The 18,296-nt window shown below is 36.6% G+C and overlaps 1 protein-coding gene across 2 annotated transcripts in view; it reads left to right on the top strand.

The window, feature by feature from the left end:
• The window catches only part of CYYR1 (cysteine and tyrosine rich 1), a 105,672-nt gene that overhangs the window by 76,343 nt on the left and 11,033 nt on the right, over positions 1–18,296 (top strand). For both annotated transcript variants that reach the window (XM_067739263.1, XM_067739262.1), the window contains exon 3: positions 14,073–14,230. In XM_067739263.1, coding sequence (XP_067595364.1) covers positions 14,073–14,230 — 158 coding nt within the window. The remainder of the gene's footprint in view (positions 1–14,072; positions 14,231–18,296) is intronic.

The following is an 18,296-nucleotide window of genomic DNA, read 5'->3' as shown; positions in this document are numbered from 1 at the left end:
AACCCCTGCTTTTACTCCAGCCTCATCTGCATCTTTTCTATTTCAGCAACTCTCAATTTTTCATGGTCCCTTAAACATGTCACAGTATCTTACATTCCTATGGCATTTATACCTTGTTCCTTTGATCTTAAATGTGTTTCTGCTCCAATCTCCTCAATCTCCATTGATTAATTCCTCATCTTCCTTTAAGATTCAGAAGGAGTTACCTCCTTTAGGAATCCACCCATCCTCAAGCACTCCCCAAACATGCATATACACCTGCACCTTCTTTCAGTGATGTACATTCTCACACACACCCATCTCTACTCACACACACACTCGCACATTTTCTATCCTCTGCTGTCATAGAACCTACTCCATGCTTCCCCTGTTTGCAATCAATGCTGTGCATTATAATTATTTACATACGTGCAAATGTGTCTTCCCCAGGCTCTATCTTCCTTGAAACACTAACATATATCTAGGAAATACTCAAATATGTTTAGTGTTATATAATTTAAGATTCTTTGAAATAAGGTCTTTCAAAACATGGCCACTAGAAATCCTTATAGTCCCAAACCTCTGTATTTGTCTAAAGTTACTTTTCTGACTTTCTGGTAACACATATATATTTAGGTGAAGGATGAACAGAACTGAGATTTGTCTCTATCTGTCCTTCATTCTCTTTTTTTTTATTGGAGTATGATTGCTTTACAATGGTGTGTTAGTTTCTGTTGTATAACAAAATGAATCAGCTATACGTATACATATATCCCCATATCTCCTCCCTCTTGCGTCTCCCTCCCACCCTCCCTATCTCACCCCTCTAGGTGGTCACACAGCACCGAGCTGATCTCTCTGTGCTATGTGGCTGCTTCCCACTAGCTATCTATTTTACATTTGGGAGTGTATATATGTCCATGCCAGTCTCTCACTTCGTCCCAGCTTACCCTTCCCCTCCCCGTGTCCTCAAGTGCATTCTCTACATCTGCATCTTTATTCCTGTCCTGCCCCTAGGTTCCTCAGACCTTTTTTTTTTTTCTTAGATTCCATATATATGCATTCGCATACGGTATTTGTCTTTCTCTTTCTGACTTACTTCACTCTGTATGACAGACTCTAGGTCCATCCACCTCACTACAAATAACTCAATTTCATTTCTTTTTATGGCTGAGTAATATTCCATTGTATATATGTGCCACATCTTCTTTACCCATTCATCTGTCAATGGACACTTAGGTTGCTTCCATGTCCTGGCTATTGTAAATAGAGCTGCAATGAACATTGTGGTACGTAACTCTTTTTGAATTATGTTTTTCTTCATTCTTTATAATCCTAGCTTACAGCCGTAAACTCAGACTTGGGCTTGGAATCCTAATGTCAACTATACAAAGTTATCTTGTGTGTGAATGACTGTGTCATTTTTTGCCAAATTCTTACCTCTGCTCCTGAATTGACCAACTCTATTTCCCCCACGTGTTTCTGCATTGGTTACATAGAGCAGGTCTGGGGACAGGCATTTGACCCAAGCTGGGCTAATTGTGGTATTCTTGGCCTTGGCCAAGTGGACTGTTCTATAGGAGGGTCCCCAACTCCACCTGAGCTATTCACATTCCTTCTCTGGGATTGAATCTACTGTAATGAGACATGATTGAAATCAGTTTTCCTCTCATGGATAATTATACGGCATAAAACTCAGAAACTGTTTGTAGCTATTTGATTGATGAAGAAAGCAAGAATAACTCAAGCCAAAAAGTACCCTTTGAGAACTGGTTGGTTTGCAATTATCTCCACTGATCAAATTTTCTGAACAAATGCCCAATTCCTATGTTAGATTCGTAAAATGAGTTCAGTGAAGATCAAATGCATATAATAATAGTAATATTAATAGTAGCAATTAAATGATTTTTCCAGATATATATGATCATATATGAACATATTTAAGTTTAATTTAGGAAAACAAGAATCTGAGTGAAGATTCCCTGAACTATCTTACTTGACATACTCTGTATACTGGGTGGATTCCAAATGTCATGATCTGATTAGCTGTGATGAGGATATATTGCTTGTTAATGACTTTAAGAACCATTAAAGTGAGTGTGAGGCTAGATTCTCTGAGGCAGCCAAAGTGTAACAGCTCTGATCAACCACATTAGGCTGGTGCAGGTGAGGTTGTGAACAAGACTTTCAGAGAGGTGAGATCAGGCAGCCTCCCTTGGGTCTGAGCAGCCCCAGCCTGAGGGAGTTGTGTGCAGATAGTAAACGTCAGAACCGAGCAAATCATTGGCAGAACTAGAATGGAGACCTACCCGCAGATGGTGATCAGTTGCAGGTTTTTCTCGGCAGAGGATGGGGACTTTCTAGGGTCCAGGAAGGGACCACAGTTGTCTGAGTGGGCTGGCTACCTTGTAATGTATAGACTAGCAGTTGACGGAGCCACATGTGAAAATACTGTATTTGGTGGCCCATGGTCTCACTGCCAGGGGTCCATTACATCATCAAGGTCTGTTACCTGTTTCAGCAGTTAATCTGGAAAGGTTTACAACCTCCACCCCAGTCCTATGGGAACCTTATTAAATTTTCAAATGTCTAGGCCTAAAAGGTAGTTGCTGTTCTGCTAGATCAATAATTATATAAGCCTCCATATTTATTTGAAACTCTCCATGCTGGTGTCAATGGAAAGGAAATCGGATTATCCTGAGGGTTCTGATTTTCATAATCAGATTCAGTCTCTTAAATCTTACATGCTCTCAGGACTTAAATCTCAACAAATGGATTTTTAATAGAAATCTTTAGAGTTAGTGTTAAAAAAAAACGGGTTCGTGATTCTTTTCTACTTAAAATATGATAAAAAGGTACAGGAAGAAAATGAAGAAAGTCCTGTCTAAAGTAAACATCATAAGCAAGTTAAGGTAATTAGCTCAGTGTGAAGTTTCAGCAAAGGTCACTTCAAAGGGTGAACTGTGCCAAAGCATTATAAACGTAAGTCTAGAAGTAATTGGGAAATTTTTAGGTTTAGAAGGCAGAAGGCAAGGAAACCTGTGTGGCTTGCCTTCTGCCTGTATCTACTTAAATCTAGTTTATGATTCCCTGTCTCATTTATTCTTCATTTCAAGACATTTTTAGGGACTGTATATGGTACAGCAAGGGGCAGTCATCCACATGGAAGATATTCCACACCCCTGCCTCTCATTTACTACCCAATTCATCAGGTCTCAAGGTTTCAATTTCCCAAACATTCCAGGAATCCTTTCTCTCCTCTTCTTCTCTGCTTCCTAAGGAGACTTTGTTCATCTTTATATGTCTAGTGCTCACTAGAGTATCTGGCACAGCGGACAGACTCTATAAATGTTTGGTGAGTGGATGAAAGAATATGAGCAGGGCAGTCCACTGCCATATAAACAGCTCTGGGGTGAAAATTAGGATCGCTGAGCTCTATTCTTTACCACGAAACTAACTAGAAGATCATTATTTTAGCCTCCCATGGATTTGATTTTTTCACCCACAAAACAAGTGGGTTGAATTCTATTTCACAAAAGCATCCTCTGGGTCAAAAAATTATTATATGCAAGTAAGAAGCATTAAGAAGTCACTACTATTCTCTTGAGTTTATTACATTCATTAAAAAAATGTTCTCTTTTGCGGAGTATGATCAAATTTTTAAATTATTTTATTGACTTAGTCTTCTATGCCTGGAGATAGTGGCCTTTCAAAATCTCTCTTTTTGTTTAGTATCTCGTACATGCCTCTAAAATCCTTGAAGATAGATACCATGTATCATTCAACTTTGCATCCCAGCACCCAGAATAGTGCCTAGCACATGGTAGATAACCGATATATATTTCATCAATAAAGTGATGACTGTTAATTATCTAGCGATAGCTGTTTAAAATTACAGGCATAATGACTGTGGAATAAATCAAACATCTCAAGGCCATGACTGGAAAATTCAACCAGTGTTAAGTGTGGGTCAATACTACTTTTCCAAATATTGTTGTTAAATAAACAATGAAATGAATCACATTTGTGAATATTGTGCAAAACGTTTCTGGAAACTTCTGTAACCATGAATGACTGAATTTAAATTTTGACTTATACTATGTTATGCTGTGCTATCTCACGGCTATACTGACAGCTAATCAGATCATGACATTTGGAATGCACACAGTATACAGAATATGTCAAGTAATATACTTCAGGGAATCTTCACTCAGATTCCTGTTTTTCTAAATTACAGTTAAATATGTCCATATATAATCATATATATATGGAAAAACATTTAATTGATATTATTAATATTTAAATTATTTTATTATATGCATTTGATCTTCATTGAACTCACTTTACGAATCTAACATAACTTGTTCAGAAAATTTAATCAGTGGAGATAAGGGCAAACCAACCAATTCTCAAAGGGTACTCTTTGGCTTTAGTTATTCTTGCTTTCTTCATCAATCAAATTATTTACTATCGCACTCCAGTGATAAAGCGCTATTGTGCAGGTCACCCTAGCGTTCACAGCACATTCAAGACCATTTTTTATTCTCATTTTGTATACCTCTTTGACATCTAGGCAACGTAGGGATTTTTTGAAGGTCTTTCACCGAATCATACAAGTTTAACTCTACCTAAGATGGAAGATAAGTGATCCCAATTTAATAGAAGTTGAATGCAGTCTCATGCTTTCTTGGTTCTGGTATGCTTTTTTTTTTTTTTTTTTTTTTGCGGTAAGCGGGCCTCTCACTGCTGTGGCCTCTCCCTTTGCGGAGCACAGGCTCCGGACGCGCAGACTCAGCGGCCATGGCTCACGGGCCCAGCCGCTCCGCGGCCCGTGGGATCTTCCCGGACCGGGGCACGAACCCGTGTCCCCTGCGTTGGCAGGCGGACTCCCTACCACTATGCCACCAGGGAAGCCCCCTGGTATGCTTTTTTGGAACCTTTACCCGGGGATCTCAGAGTACCTGTGTGCTCCTTAGAACTATTTCCACGTGAAATATTTCTTTTTGTTTACCCAGTGTGCTTATTGTAGCAAAGAAGTTGTATTAGGTAAGATTAGGTCAAGCAGTGTAGCTCTCTCTCACATGCATACTTAAACTAAAATAATAGAGGTTTTAATAACTTTTTTAAAAAAACAGTGTGTTTCTGTCTCATGTAAAGGAAACCTAGAGATAGGCAACTTGGGAGTGATATAGCATCTCCATGTAGCTGTTAGGGATGCATACTCCATCAAATTCATACCTCCTGCATCTTTAGGTTGACTATCCTCATGGTCCAACATGGACACGAGAGCTCAGCCACCACACCCACATTTCAGAAAGCAGGATGGAGGGTAAGATAAGGAGGAAGGGAAAAAAAACCCATCCCAGCCATCTTTCAAGGAGGTTTCTTGAGCAATAACACAAAACATTTTATTTACAACTTATTTTCTAGAACTTTACTGCTAGGTTTAAGGGTATCTAGAAAAAATAGTATTTATTTCAAGTAGTCATGTACCCAGTTAACCATCAAGAGTTCTTTTATCAAGGAAAATGTAGAGAATAGATACTGAGGTAGACAATTGTCTACCACAGGGACTGAGTCGGTAAATGAAGTAAAGTTAGAACATTTAGAGAAAAATTAGTTTCTAATTTTATTATTCTGAGGACTACAGAAAAGTTACCTATAAAGCCCCAAGAAGGAAGATATGTTGAATGATGTTATTAGAGAGAAGGACTAAAATGAAAAAAAAAAGGCAAAATAAACATCTTTAACGTATCTGAATTTTACAGGATTTTTATGCAAGTAATATAGACTTATTGGGAAAATTACATGGATTGGTGTTTCTACTCTTCATAAGCATTTAACATGTCGAATTGTAACAATATTTAGCAATAATTTAACCACTTGAAGTTATAGTCATCGTATTTGATATATATATAAATGTATATGTATATAAATAGGTAGAGATAGATACAGATTCAAATATAGATACAGATATAGATATACTTAGTTCTGGGGACCTACTATTATTCATTAAAGTGACGGAACTAAATACTCTCCATATTGAAAACCATACTCCATTGAGCTTGTTTTTCTATTCTTACTCTTCTGTATTGATTTATTAAAGCAACAACGAGGAAAATGCATCATTTTTAAATTAAGCCAGTAAGAGTTTTGCTAAAGTTGTAGACTTTATAAATTGTGAATAGGTGTAGAATAAAATATGGGTTTTGAAGATTTTGAGCATGAAAATATTGTATTACATATTTTAATGCACTGGCTGAAAGAACAATTATTGAGCTAATGAAAGAGTCTGAAGAAGAATTTTGCCAAGTTTTATTTTTCTCATGTGTGCTTTTTCCTTTCAGCCCTACAGTTGAAATGATATTTTTTCATTGCTTTAATTAATCACTTATGGATTATTATAAATATATAGAATTATTTAATATTTCCTCTTTAATAGAAAGATAAAATGCTTTTGCTGTATTTATGACTTATTTTTCATTCTAATAATAAATGAACTCATTTTAAGTTTATTCTTTTGAAATTGTAGGCAGTTATTCCAGAAAATTCTCTTCTAAAGGTTTTCTCACTTAATGTACTTCTTAAAAACTCTTATGTTCATTTGAAAAGTTTCTCCTAATGGAAATATTCTATAATTCTTCCTGCATCTTATGTAGGCATCAAATATCTCTGTGGCCCTTTTTTCCTATTTAACAGAGATATGTTATTAAATTATTGCATGGAATATTCATAAGTCCTTTGTATAAAATGCATTTATAAATTGGTCATGTCAGAGAAAGAACAGAAATAATCTAATGGCATTCTTTGCATATTTACTCTTTACCTTAAACATCAATTAATAGTAAAACCATGTCAAGGTATCTGTATTTTTAAGTTGCTGTATAGCAGTACCAAGGTTAAAATGTTTTGTAAATATTATTGTAAAAATTGCAACATTATCAGAATCGTTTTTACTTATGAAAAGCTATTTATGGAATGAAAAATATTGTCTCTGAGCCTTGTTATAAACCCCGGTTTCATTGTATATTAAAGCTACTACAAGTACATTTAATATCTTGATTATAAAGTCTCATTTTGGTACACATTTCAATCCATAATTTTGTTCCAAATTTTTTTATTATCTGCAAATGGTCAAAAACCATCCATGGAGCTAAACCATACACACTGATACTTAGATGTGTCCACAAAGACTTTTGGAGAACAGAGAAGAAAGCCTGTGGGGTGTCTTTCCTCTTGACACCAACCAATTCTCATATCAGCTGGGTGTCCTACAGTTCAATTTAATTCTGATGCACACTACCTGGAGTGAGTGTCAGACTCCACAGGTGTAACGGTTCGGTCCCATAAGCCTGCCCTTATTTAGGATGCCAGTCACAAGTACTGAGTCCCCAGGTTATACACACGTCCATACAACTTGACTACAAAGTCAGGGATCCCCCCAACCCCTTCCTTCAGGTTTGACTAATTGTTAGAACAACTCATAGGACTCAGAAAAATGCTTTACTTACTATTACCAGTTGATTATAAAGGATACAACTCAGGAACAGTCAAGTAGAAGCGATACATAGGCCAATGTATGTGGGGAGGGGCATGGAGCTTTCAGACCTGCTATGCCCTCTCCATGCTCTACTCTATGCTCCCTCTCTATGCTCCACTCTCCGGGCACCATGATGTGTCCATCAACCTGGAAGTTCTCTGAACTCCATCATGTAGGGGTTTTTACGGTGCTATCCTTGTGTAGGCATGATTGATTAAATAACTGACCATTGATGATTAACTCACTGACCATTGGTGATTAACTCAGCCTCCAGCCCTGCCCCCATCTCTGGAGGTCAGAAGTGGGAAAAGTTCCAACCCTCTAATTATGCTTTGGTCTTTCTGGAGACCAGTGCCCCTGTTAAAGTTATCTAGGGCCCCCCAACCACCAGTCATCTCATTAGCATACAAAAGACACTTTAATCACTTCAGAGATTCTTAGGGTTTTAAAAGCTTTGTGCCAGGATCTTGGGGCAAAGACTAAATATTTATTTTCACTATACCACAAAACATGAGTAATTTTTGTATTGAAATAGCATCAGAAATGTACTAGAGTAAATAACATTAGTAGTGGTAATCAAAAAGAATATTCAGACCTTGCAACTCTTGTGAGTTTCTGATCAATGGAATTAAAAGAGCTTCCAAATACCATTAAATGTTAGATTTTTCAGTACAAATTGTCTGGCCTGTGCTACCACTTGCTTTGTTACAATATCATTACTGACATCATGTTTTAGAAAACGTCATCTAGGGAAAGGCAGCATTAATTTATTCACAAGTGAAATAAATCAGAGTTCAGTACTTTTTCTACAAAGAGCAAGATGGTAAATATTTTAGGCTTTGTGACCATGTGGTCTCTGTCACAGCTACTCATCTTTGACATTATAGCACCAAAGCAGTCAAACAACAGGTAAACAAATGTGTTTGGCTTTGTTCCGATTAAACCTTATTTACTGAAACAACTTGTGGGCCCCATTTGGCCCATGGCCATAGACTGCCTACTCTTGGACTAAAAATTGATCGAAAAAAGTCATTCACTATAATAAATAATTATAATGGATAGTTTAAAAGAATAATTTGTTTATATAACCTTGGATTTTTTGGTCTGGTGATTCTTGTATGTAACCAAAAAACTAAATGCTTTTGTTTAGAACTGAGCTCACACAAAATTATTAAAGGCACGAAAAGATAATTACTTGTGAAATTGTAGAATTCATAAAACGTGTTGCAGTAGCCTCCTGAAAACAGAAATTTCTATTTGCATATACATTTACATGAATTATGCTTTATAGTCCAAAATATCAGAAGTTAAAAAAGAAAGAATTAACAACACCAAAAAAGAAGTTATATTTTGTTCTTCTCCCAACAGAAATGCCCTTTCAGGTTTCATTTGAATACACATGCCTTTAGGAAATACTTTCATTACAGAGGAAGAATTTTGTGCGTGATAGTTCCTAACAGTTTAATAATTGTGGGTAAGGTTAGCTTAATTTGTGTATTTATTAAAGATTTTTGAGCACTTTTAATATGTATAGGAAAAGGTTCAAAATCATAGGAGATATATATAGATGTAGGTCAATGGCAATGTTTTTCCCTAAAAACCCAACTATATTTTTAAGGATATTCATCACATTTTTTATCTCTTCTATAAAAATGTTTTTATATTATGCTTTAAAAAATCACTTTACAATTTTAAACAATACCATTTATTGCAATATTTTATTTTTTCAGAGTAGATGTACATTTCCCTATTCCTCCCTCTGTGTACAACTTTAAAACCCTAAATATTATCTATAAAACAAACAAGAAAATTCTGAAAGGTGAAGAGAAGAAGGCAGAGCAGCTAGGAACTTCGTGGGCTGAAGAACAACATGACATGACAGTGAGCTCCCTGGGTTTTCTTTTTGCCTCATTTCCCCCAGGTTTGTAGATAAAGAAGCTGGCAACCCATAAGCACCAATAGGAGCAGACAATAAAAACCCCAACAAAGGCCTGATCTCTGCAGCCAAAGTCCCCAGAAAGAGACAGCCTAGCAAAACAGAAAACTTTGAGACAGTAACAATTTAACTAATTTGAATATAACCAAACACCATAAGAAAAAAAAAAAAAATACAGCCTCATCCCAATGCCTATCAGCACAGGTCAAGTGCAGAGCCTAGACAGAACAGAAAAGCTGCAAAATATATGGAACAAAACTGATAGAACTGAAAGAAGAAACAAACAAATCCAAAATTATAGTTGGAAACTTCAGCATCCCTCACCAACAATTAGTAAAACTAGATAGAAAATCAACAGGATATAGCAGAACTGAACAATATCATCAACCAACAGAATCTACTCAACATTTATAAAACACCCTATCCAACAACAAGAAAATATACAGAATCCAAAAATACTCCCAGACAGCATGGCCAACTGATTTTTGACAAAGGTGCAAAAGCAGTGCAATGAAAGAAGGATAGTGTCTTCAATAAATGTGCCAGAGCAGTTGGCTATCAATGGGCAAAATAAATGAAACTCGATCTAAACCTGACACCATATACAAAATTAAGTCAAAATGGATGATAGATTTAAATGTCAAACATAAAACTATAAATCTTTTAGAAGGAAACATAGGAGAAAACCTTCAGAAACTAGGGGTTGGTGAAGAGTTCTCAGACATGACAACAAAAGCACAATTCATAAAAGAAAAAATTGATAAGTTGGACTTCATTAAAATGAAAAACTTTTACTCTTGCAAAAGACTGTTAAGAGGATGAAAAGACAAGCTACAGGCTGGGAGAAAATATTTACAAACTACTTATATGATAAGGGAGTCATATCTAGAATTTACAAAGAACTCTCAAAAGTTCAACAGTAAAAACACAAATAATTCAATTAGAACATGAGTAAAAGATATGAGACATTTCACTGAAGAAGACATATAAACGGCAAATCAGTTCATGAAAAATGTTCACTAGCTTAAGGTAAATGTAAATTAATATTACAAAGTGAAATCACTGTGCACCCATTAAAACAGCTAAAATAAACAATAATGACAATATCAAATGTTGACAAGGATGTATAGAAACTGGATCTCTCCTATACTGCTGGTGGGAATGTAAAATAGTACAGTCACTCTGGAAAATAGTTTGGCAATTTCTTTTAAAATAGAACATATGCTCATATATCCTAGCAATCCTACTCCTGGGCATTTATTCCAGAGAAATGAATACTTATGTCCACATAAAAACCAGTACATGATTGTTCATCGCAGCTTTATAAATGGAAAAACCAAAACTGGAAGTAAACAGAATGTCCTATAAGAAGTAATAGTTAAACAAAGAAAAAAGAAAAAAATGATTTATCAAAGGTGGTAACTTGAAATTAAAAAAACTGAAAGTAATCTGGAAACTTCTTTTTTTATTGTAATTTTCAGGTCTGGTGTTATATCTATATCATGGAATACTACACAGTAATAAAAAGGAATGTATTGCTATACAGAAAAGCCAGTATAGCTTCCAAGGACATAATGCTGAGTGAAAAAAGAGCATTTCAGAAAGTCATGTACTATGTGATTCCATTTGTATAACATTCTTGAAATGACAAAGTTATAGAAATGGAGAACAGATGAATGGTGTCAGGGGTTATTAATGGTGGTAGAGGTTGGATATGACTGTAAAGGAGGAGCCCAGGGAAATATTTTGGGGTGATGGTATGGTACCTTGCTTGCTGAACTGGTTGCATGGATCTATGTACGTGTTAAAATGACATAGAACTGTACACACACTTTATACCAATGCCAATTTCCTGGTTTTAATGTTGTACTTTAGTTACCTAAGATGTAACCATTGGGGGAAACTGGGTGAAGGATACACAGGACCTCTCTGAATCTATAATTATTTCAAAATAGAAGTTTAGAGAAGAGAAAATATGCAAACCTTGTAATGCATTCTTTCAAAAAAAATACATTCCCTAAATAAATCTTTTCAAGGATTTTATGATGCCAAATTTCTCAACTTAATAGCTTCTCTCTTTCCAACAGTTGACTAAACCAAATTATTTATATACTGGAAGATGACTACTTATTTTTTAAATTAATAACAGGCTAAATAATGTTATAAATTTTATACTTGCCATGTCTTAAATAACTAATTTACAATTGCTAATGGGTATCAAAGGATCAAGGACATGAAAATCATGATTTAATCAAAAACCTCATTTAACACAATAGTTGCAACCTCATTATTGACCTCAAGGGCAGGCACTTTTGCTGAAGCTGCCAACAGGAAAACAAAATGTGACTGATTTTTTACTTTTCTCTATTTAAAAATGAATTAATGAATATAAATATGTCCCAAATTGATAACTTCCATAACACATACTTTGGAAACTCTACACCTGAATAATTAGACCATTGATTATTTCTGGAACATAAATTAAGTCCTCCAATTTAGTCTTATTTAGACCTGAAAATTACAATAAAAAAAGAAGTTTCCAGATTACTTTTAGTTCTTTTTAATTTCAAGTTACCACCTTTGATAAATCTTTTTTCTTGAAAAGACATATTTATTGAACTGCTAGACTCTGCCATTCTTTAATTGCTAATAGCAGCCCGTCCAAATATGTCTCACGTTCTACTTTCATAATTTACTAACAAAGTTAAAATGCATGTGGGAATATTTTAAAGGAGTCTATTGGAATGCATAATGGTATTCTGTTTTTTTAAGTGAGTAGGGAAAAGTCAGAGAGAGAAGATTTCTTCTGAATTGTATAAATATACGTTCACAGTCCCTTATCTGCAATTCTGAAGTCCTCAAAAACTCTGAAAAGTAAAGGTTTTATACAACTCAATTGGTGGCAGGACTGAACCTGAACGAACCTGGGGCTTTTTTTTATAGCTTCTATGTAATACATGAGTGTTAATATTCCTACCTTTACTGCAGAAATGTACATGTGTTATGCTCAGGATGTTGGCCCTGGGAATATCATATAATATACAGTATATGCATGTTCCCTTTTCAAAATCTGAACATTCCTGACTTACAAGACACATCTAGTCCCAAGGCCTTGGGATGAGAGATTATGAACCTGTCCTAGAAAAGTACACGATAGATGTTCATATAGCACTTGAGAACAGGAACTTATTTATGTGGCAAATGAATCTAGGAGCACAGTTATTTCATAACATTAAATTTGGGAGGAGAGTCAGATAAACACCAAGCTGACCTTTATTTCATTAAGAAGCAAACTGGGGCATTGAGCAACTTGCCCGAGGTTACCCAGCTACAGTTGGAACCATGGCAGTCTGGCTTTAGAAGTCATGCTTTTAAACCACAAAGATTTTGTTACTGAAGACTTAACCTGAAAGCCTCCTCTGTCACAGCAGAATGAGACTGAGTCTCTGAGCTGAAAGCAGGAGGATTTTGTGAAAGTCCATACCCTTATGGATAAAACCCCAGGCTCCAGGAAACTGGCAGCCCAGTTCATATTCCCCAAGTATGAAACTGGAGGATCCTTTTAAGGAGTAAAAATGAACAGCTACAAAGAAAAACAAAACTATGCGAACTGGCCTCAGTTGATCCTCTACTGCAGGGTTCACCTGTCCAATGCTAGCTTTGCACACTGAACTCCCAACCAGCTGTTACTAAATAGCAGCTTATTACATAGGAATAGATTCAGGGATCACCAGACATTTAAGGAAAATGTCAAACATGAAACAGATTAAAGTAAACAATCAATAAGAAGGAGCCTAGACAGGACAGAGGAAACACAAAAAACAGATAAAGTTTCAAAGAATATGTCACGAGTACTGTTAGAGATTAATAGAAGAAATTACATCCATAAAAGCAGAAAAAGGACACTATAAAACAGGTGTTGCAATAAAGGATAAGATAGAGCACGTGGAAGTTAAAAAAATGATAGCTGAAATTTAAAAGTTCAATAAAAGTTTGGAAGATAAAGTCAATGAAGTTCCCTGGAAAGTAGTTCAAGAAAACAGAGACAGGAAAAATTAGAGAAGTTATCCAGGAGGCTCAGAGGTTTATTTCAGAATAGGCTTTCAGAAAGAGAAACAGAGAAAATGTTGCAAAGGAAATTATTAACTTATGGAATGGTTTCAAGAACTGAAAAACATGAGTCTTTTTTTTTTATACAAATTTATTTATTTATTTTTGGCTGTGTTGGGTCTTCGTTTCTGTGCGAGGGCTTTCTCTATTTGTGGCAAGCGGGGGCCACTCTTCATCACGGTGCGCGGGTCTCTTACTGTCACGGCCTCTCTTGTTGCAGAGCACAGGCTCCAGACGCGCAGGCTCAGTAGTTGTGGCTGACAGGCCCAGTTGCTCTGCAGCATGTGGGATCTTCCCAGACCAGGGCTCGAACCTGTATCCCCTGCATTGGCAAGCAGATTCTCAACCACTGCGCCACCAGGGAAGCCCAACATGAGTCTTTTTTAACATTATCCTTCAGAACATATTTAAAGGGGCACTTGTCATGTAGTCATGGAACTATAGTTGAAAGGCTGAGGAATCTTTATGAGCCTTTTCAATAAATGTACTTTCGCTTTTCCTTTTTAGGGGCACAGCAATTGCTGGCATAGTATTTGGAATCGTATTCATCATGGGGGTCATTGCTGGAATTGCCATATGTATCTGCATGTGCATGAAAAACAACCGTGGGACACGGGTGGGTGTCATCAGGACCACCCACATCAATGCCATCTCCTCCTACCCTGGTAAGCAAAACTGCTTACTCTTTCTGAAGGAAGAGTCAGATTTGTTAGTTATGCTGTCCTCCTGGGGTAGAAGACTCTCACTGGAATAATCTCCAAGTATGTAGGATATTTCTAAATTAATGTAGATTGAAGCTCTAACTTTCAATGGAGATTACTTAGATCCACATAATAAAATCTACCTCCTATTTGAATACATTCATATTTTCAGTGGTTGTCTTATTGACTACAGTTGCCAATCAGCCATAGTGAAGAGGAATAGACAATTCACACCCACTGTGTCTATTTCCTAGTGAGTTCTGACAAATAATTATAGAGAAAGAATAAGTTACATGGCTGAATTAACTGGCATCTGATTCAATAGGTATGTATGTCTTGAGAAAAAGTATTGAAGAAAGTTTTTACGTGTCCCCCTTATTCAAAGAAAACAGTCTTAACATAATAGTAAAATTATCAGCAAAAAGGTAATTTATTAATAATTTGACAAGTATTTCTTGAGAATTTACTAGAAGTTCCACATATAAATATATTGAACACATAAACAAAGTGCTGCATTTTGCCTTGATTTCAATAGCATTTTAAGTCAACCTGTATATATATATAATTTGATATATAAAAAGGAGTCAAGTTCTAAATTTAACAAATCCTTAGGAAGATAATTTTCTATCCATACTCATGTCCTCTCTCTCAGCCCCTATAGGAAAGGAATAAGGTAGCTTCTACATCCAGTCTGCCCTGAGTATCAATTCCCTAGTAATGTCTCTCCTCTCTTAACTTTTTCCCTACCATCTTCAGCTTGAGGGAGCAAATTTCAGATGAGTGTGAGCATGGTCATTTTCCCCGTCCTCTTTTGTCCATTCTCCCTCTTCTCCAATATCTCCATGTTAGACTGCTTCCAGGCTCACTCTTGTGTCTTCTTCCATCCTGTATCAACGCTCACTTCTTTGGTTCTATCATTTGGCCTCATGGTATTAAGTACCCTTTACATGCTAAATGCCTTCCAACGTTATATATCTCCTTTCCAAACCTCTTTCCTGAATTTCAGACTCATTTGATCCCACTGCCAGTTGAACATCTACACTCGGATGTCTAACTGATATATCTCAAATTTCACATGTCTAAAGCTGTACTTCCGAACATCCCCCCAAAGCCTCCTCCACTCACCATTCACCATCTCAGTTGGTGGCATCTCCAGCCTCCCAGCAGCTCAGGCCAAAGACCTTGGCGTCATCCTGGACTCCTCTCTTTCCCTGACATCTACATGCAATCTAACAGGAACACTTCTCAGCTCTATCTTCAAAATATAAGAGTATCTGACTACTTCCCACTGTTCCTTCTCTGGTGGGAGCCACCATCAGCTCTCCTACTCATTCCTGTGAAAACATCTTAACTGCTCTGCCAGCATCCACTCGTGCCTCCCAGGGGTCTATTCCAAACACAGTAGCAAACTGAACACATTTAAGATGATTAAATGTCAAATCATATCACTTCTCTGCTCAAAATTTTCCAGCGGCTCCCCATTTCCCCCAGGGGAAGACTTAAAGCCAGTGGTTTCTCATTTTATCCAAAGTAAAAGACAAATTCTATACCAAGGCCTGCAAGGCAATGCATGAATTGGTCCCTCTTTTTCATTTCTCTGACCTCACTTCCTTCTACTCACCCTCTTGCCACCTGGCTCCACTCATACTTTTTCCTTGCTGTGCTGTGAAGATACAGGGCACACTCCCATCTAGGTTTGCCTAGAACACTGACTCCCTCACTTAATTCAAGTCTTTGTCAAAGGTCACTTTCTGAATGAGGCCTTCCCTGATCACCCTACTTAAGATTGTAATGTGTCCCTCCCCCATAGCATCCCAATCCTCCTTACTCTACTTTTTGTCCAGAGTGCTTCTTTTAATCTTCTAAGATACCACATTGTTCACCTAGTGGTTAAGTTTATTATTTATTGTCTATCCCCACTTTCTGGAACATTAGCTCCGTGAGGCAGGGATTGTTGTCAATTTTATTCACCACTCAATCCTAAGCATACAAGACTGGAACTGGCATGTAACAGGCACTCAGCAGACATGGCTGAACGAATGAATATCATGACAAAATCTGATTTAATTATATCAATGCCTAGAAATTTTACCTTCAATTCCACCCTGGAATGTATAGCTTTTACTCACTACAAAAGCAATTCACTATTTTGAATCTTTCCAACTTACCAAGAATATCGTTAGGGTTAGTATAACAATGTTAAAACTATGGTATAAGGAAAAATTAGGGGGAGTTATTTTTTATTCTCCTGATCTCCCTATTTTCACCTGGCCAATCCATAACCCAGGAGAAGAAGAGGAGAGTCTGACAGAGACATTAATTGGAGAGAAGATAAGGAGAAGCAATCTGTACATAATGCTCCAGATTCACTTTTCTTGATCAAAAAGTGTAGTTAAAATTAATTTTTTAAATATTTTTATAAAACTAGACTAGAAAATGCAAAATATTTTAATGTTTTCTGGAGTCTGAGGTTTCTATTTCATGCATGTAAACAGGTTTTCAAAAACTTTATTCTAGTAGCATTATTATTATTATTATTATTATTATTATTTTGTGGTACGCGGGCCTCTCACTGTTGCGGCCTCTCCTGTTGCGGAGCACAGGCTCCGCGGCCATGGCTCATGGGCCCAGCCGCTCCACGGCCTGTGGAATCTTCCCGGACCAGGGCACGAACCCGTGTCCCCTGCATCAGCAGGCAGACTCTCAACCACTGAGCCACCAGGGGAGCCCTAGTAGCATTATTTATACTGGCAGATCACAGCACCATGTTGCATTTTCAGTAAATGCATTGTTCTGGGAACTGAATAATGCAAAAACATCATAAACCTTATGATGGAAACATTTTCACTGCAAAAGACTAGGTCGTTGAAAACATGATTTGCTTGATTCTCATTTCCTTCTCAAAGTCCCTAATTAAGCTTTTACTTAAAGGATCAGGAAATAACACAGAGTAGTACTGACTGCTTTTCAAAATCTTTCATCTATGGAAATAAAAAATAATTTTACCCACATTAATTAATTAACCCTGTGCTAATTTAATAATCACTCAAGTTATTGAATAGTCCTACAGCCTGAAGGCCACATAAATGGGTAGAAAATAATTTAGTCAAGGTTATCTCATCCCTTGGTGAAAGCACTCAGTGGGGAACCCTACAGCAAAAATGACTCTGCACTGGGAGTAGATTACCAAGAACAGGTAATATGCCACACCCAACCTAGTGTTGGACAGTGACCATCTGAAATAGTTTTTTACTCCTGCCATGTTGGGTGGCATGAACTGTGTCCTGTTTATTGACAACTATTTTTAAAACCATCAGTGTGAAAACAATAATTATTTGTCAAGTCTTACGTTTCCCCTACTTTCCAGAACTTCAGTATAAACAAAAGAAAGTAACTATATTAACTCATTTTTAAAAATGGGTTTGGATGACACACATCTGAAGGAAAATAACGCAGAAAGAACAGAAGAAAAGGCCTGGCAAAGATATAAAAATCAAATGCCATGAAGTACATTACTGAGTCCCTAATGGTAGGTAGGTAGGTAGGTAGATGATAGATTGATTGATTGATAGATGATAGATAGACAATATAGATGGGCAAATAGACAGATAGATGATGATGATGATGAATTTAGATAGACAGACAGGTAGATAAACAATGAAGAAGGATCTGAGTTTCTTGATAACAGAAAAATGCCAAAAGATGCAGGTAGAAAGAAGTTGTGGAACTGTAAAAAAATCATCATTTAAAACCATCATAAGAAAAATTTAGAACAAGATTCATCAATTGATGCTAAATTTGGGGGACACATTGCTGAGGAACAGGATATTTGCATACTCTCAACCTGTCTACCTCTAGATTTCTCATTAGTTACAAGGAGAATAATAGTAACTACATAGTGGAGAAACCAGACAACATCTTGACGAAGAAGTAAAAATTAATATCAACAAAGAGGGACAGATGTACATCTTGCACCTTTGGGTGTTACTTTGAAGATCATACAATTTCACGTGTGTAGTGTTCTGGCTGG

The sequence above is a fragment of the Pseudorca crassidens genome, chromosome 5 (genome assembly GCF_039906515.1).
Source record: "Pseudorca crassidens isolate mPseCra1 chromosome 5, mPseCra1.hap1, whole genome shotgun sequence".
Taxonomy (NCBI): domain Eukaryota; kingdom Metazoa; phylum Chordata; class Mammalia; order Artiodactyla; family Delphinidae; genus Pseudorca; species Pseudorca crassidens.
Note: the sequence above shows the minus strand (reverse complement) of the source record. Positions and strands in the feature narration are given on the sequence as shown.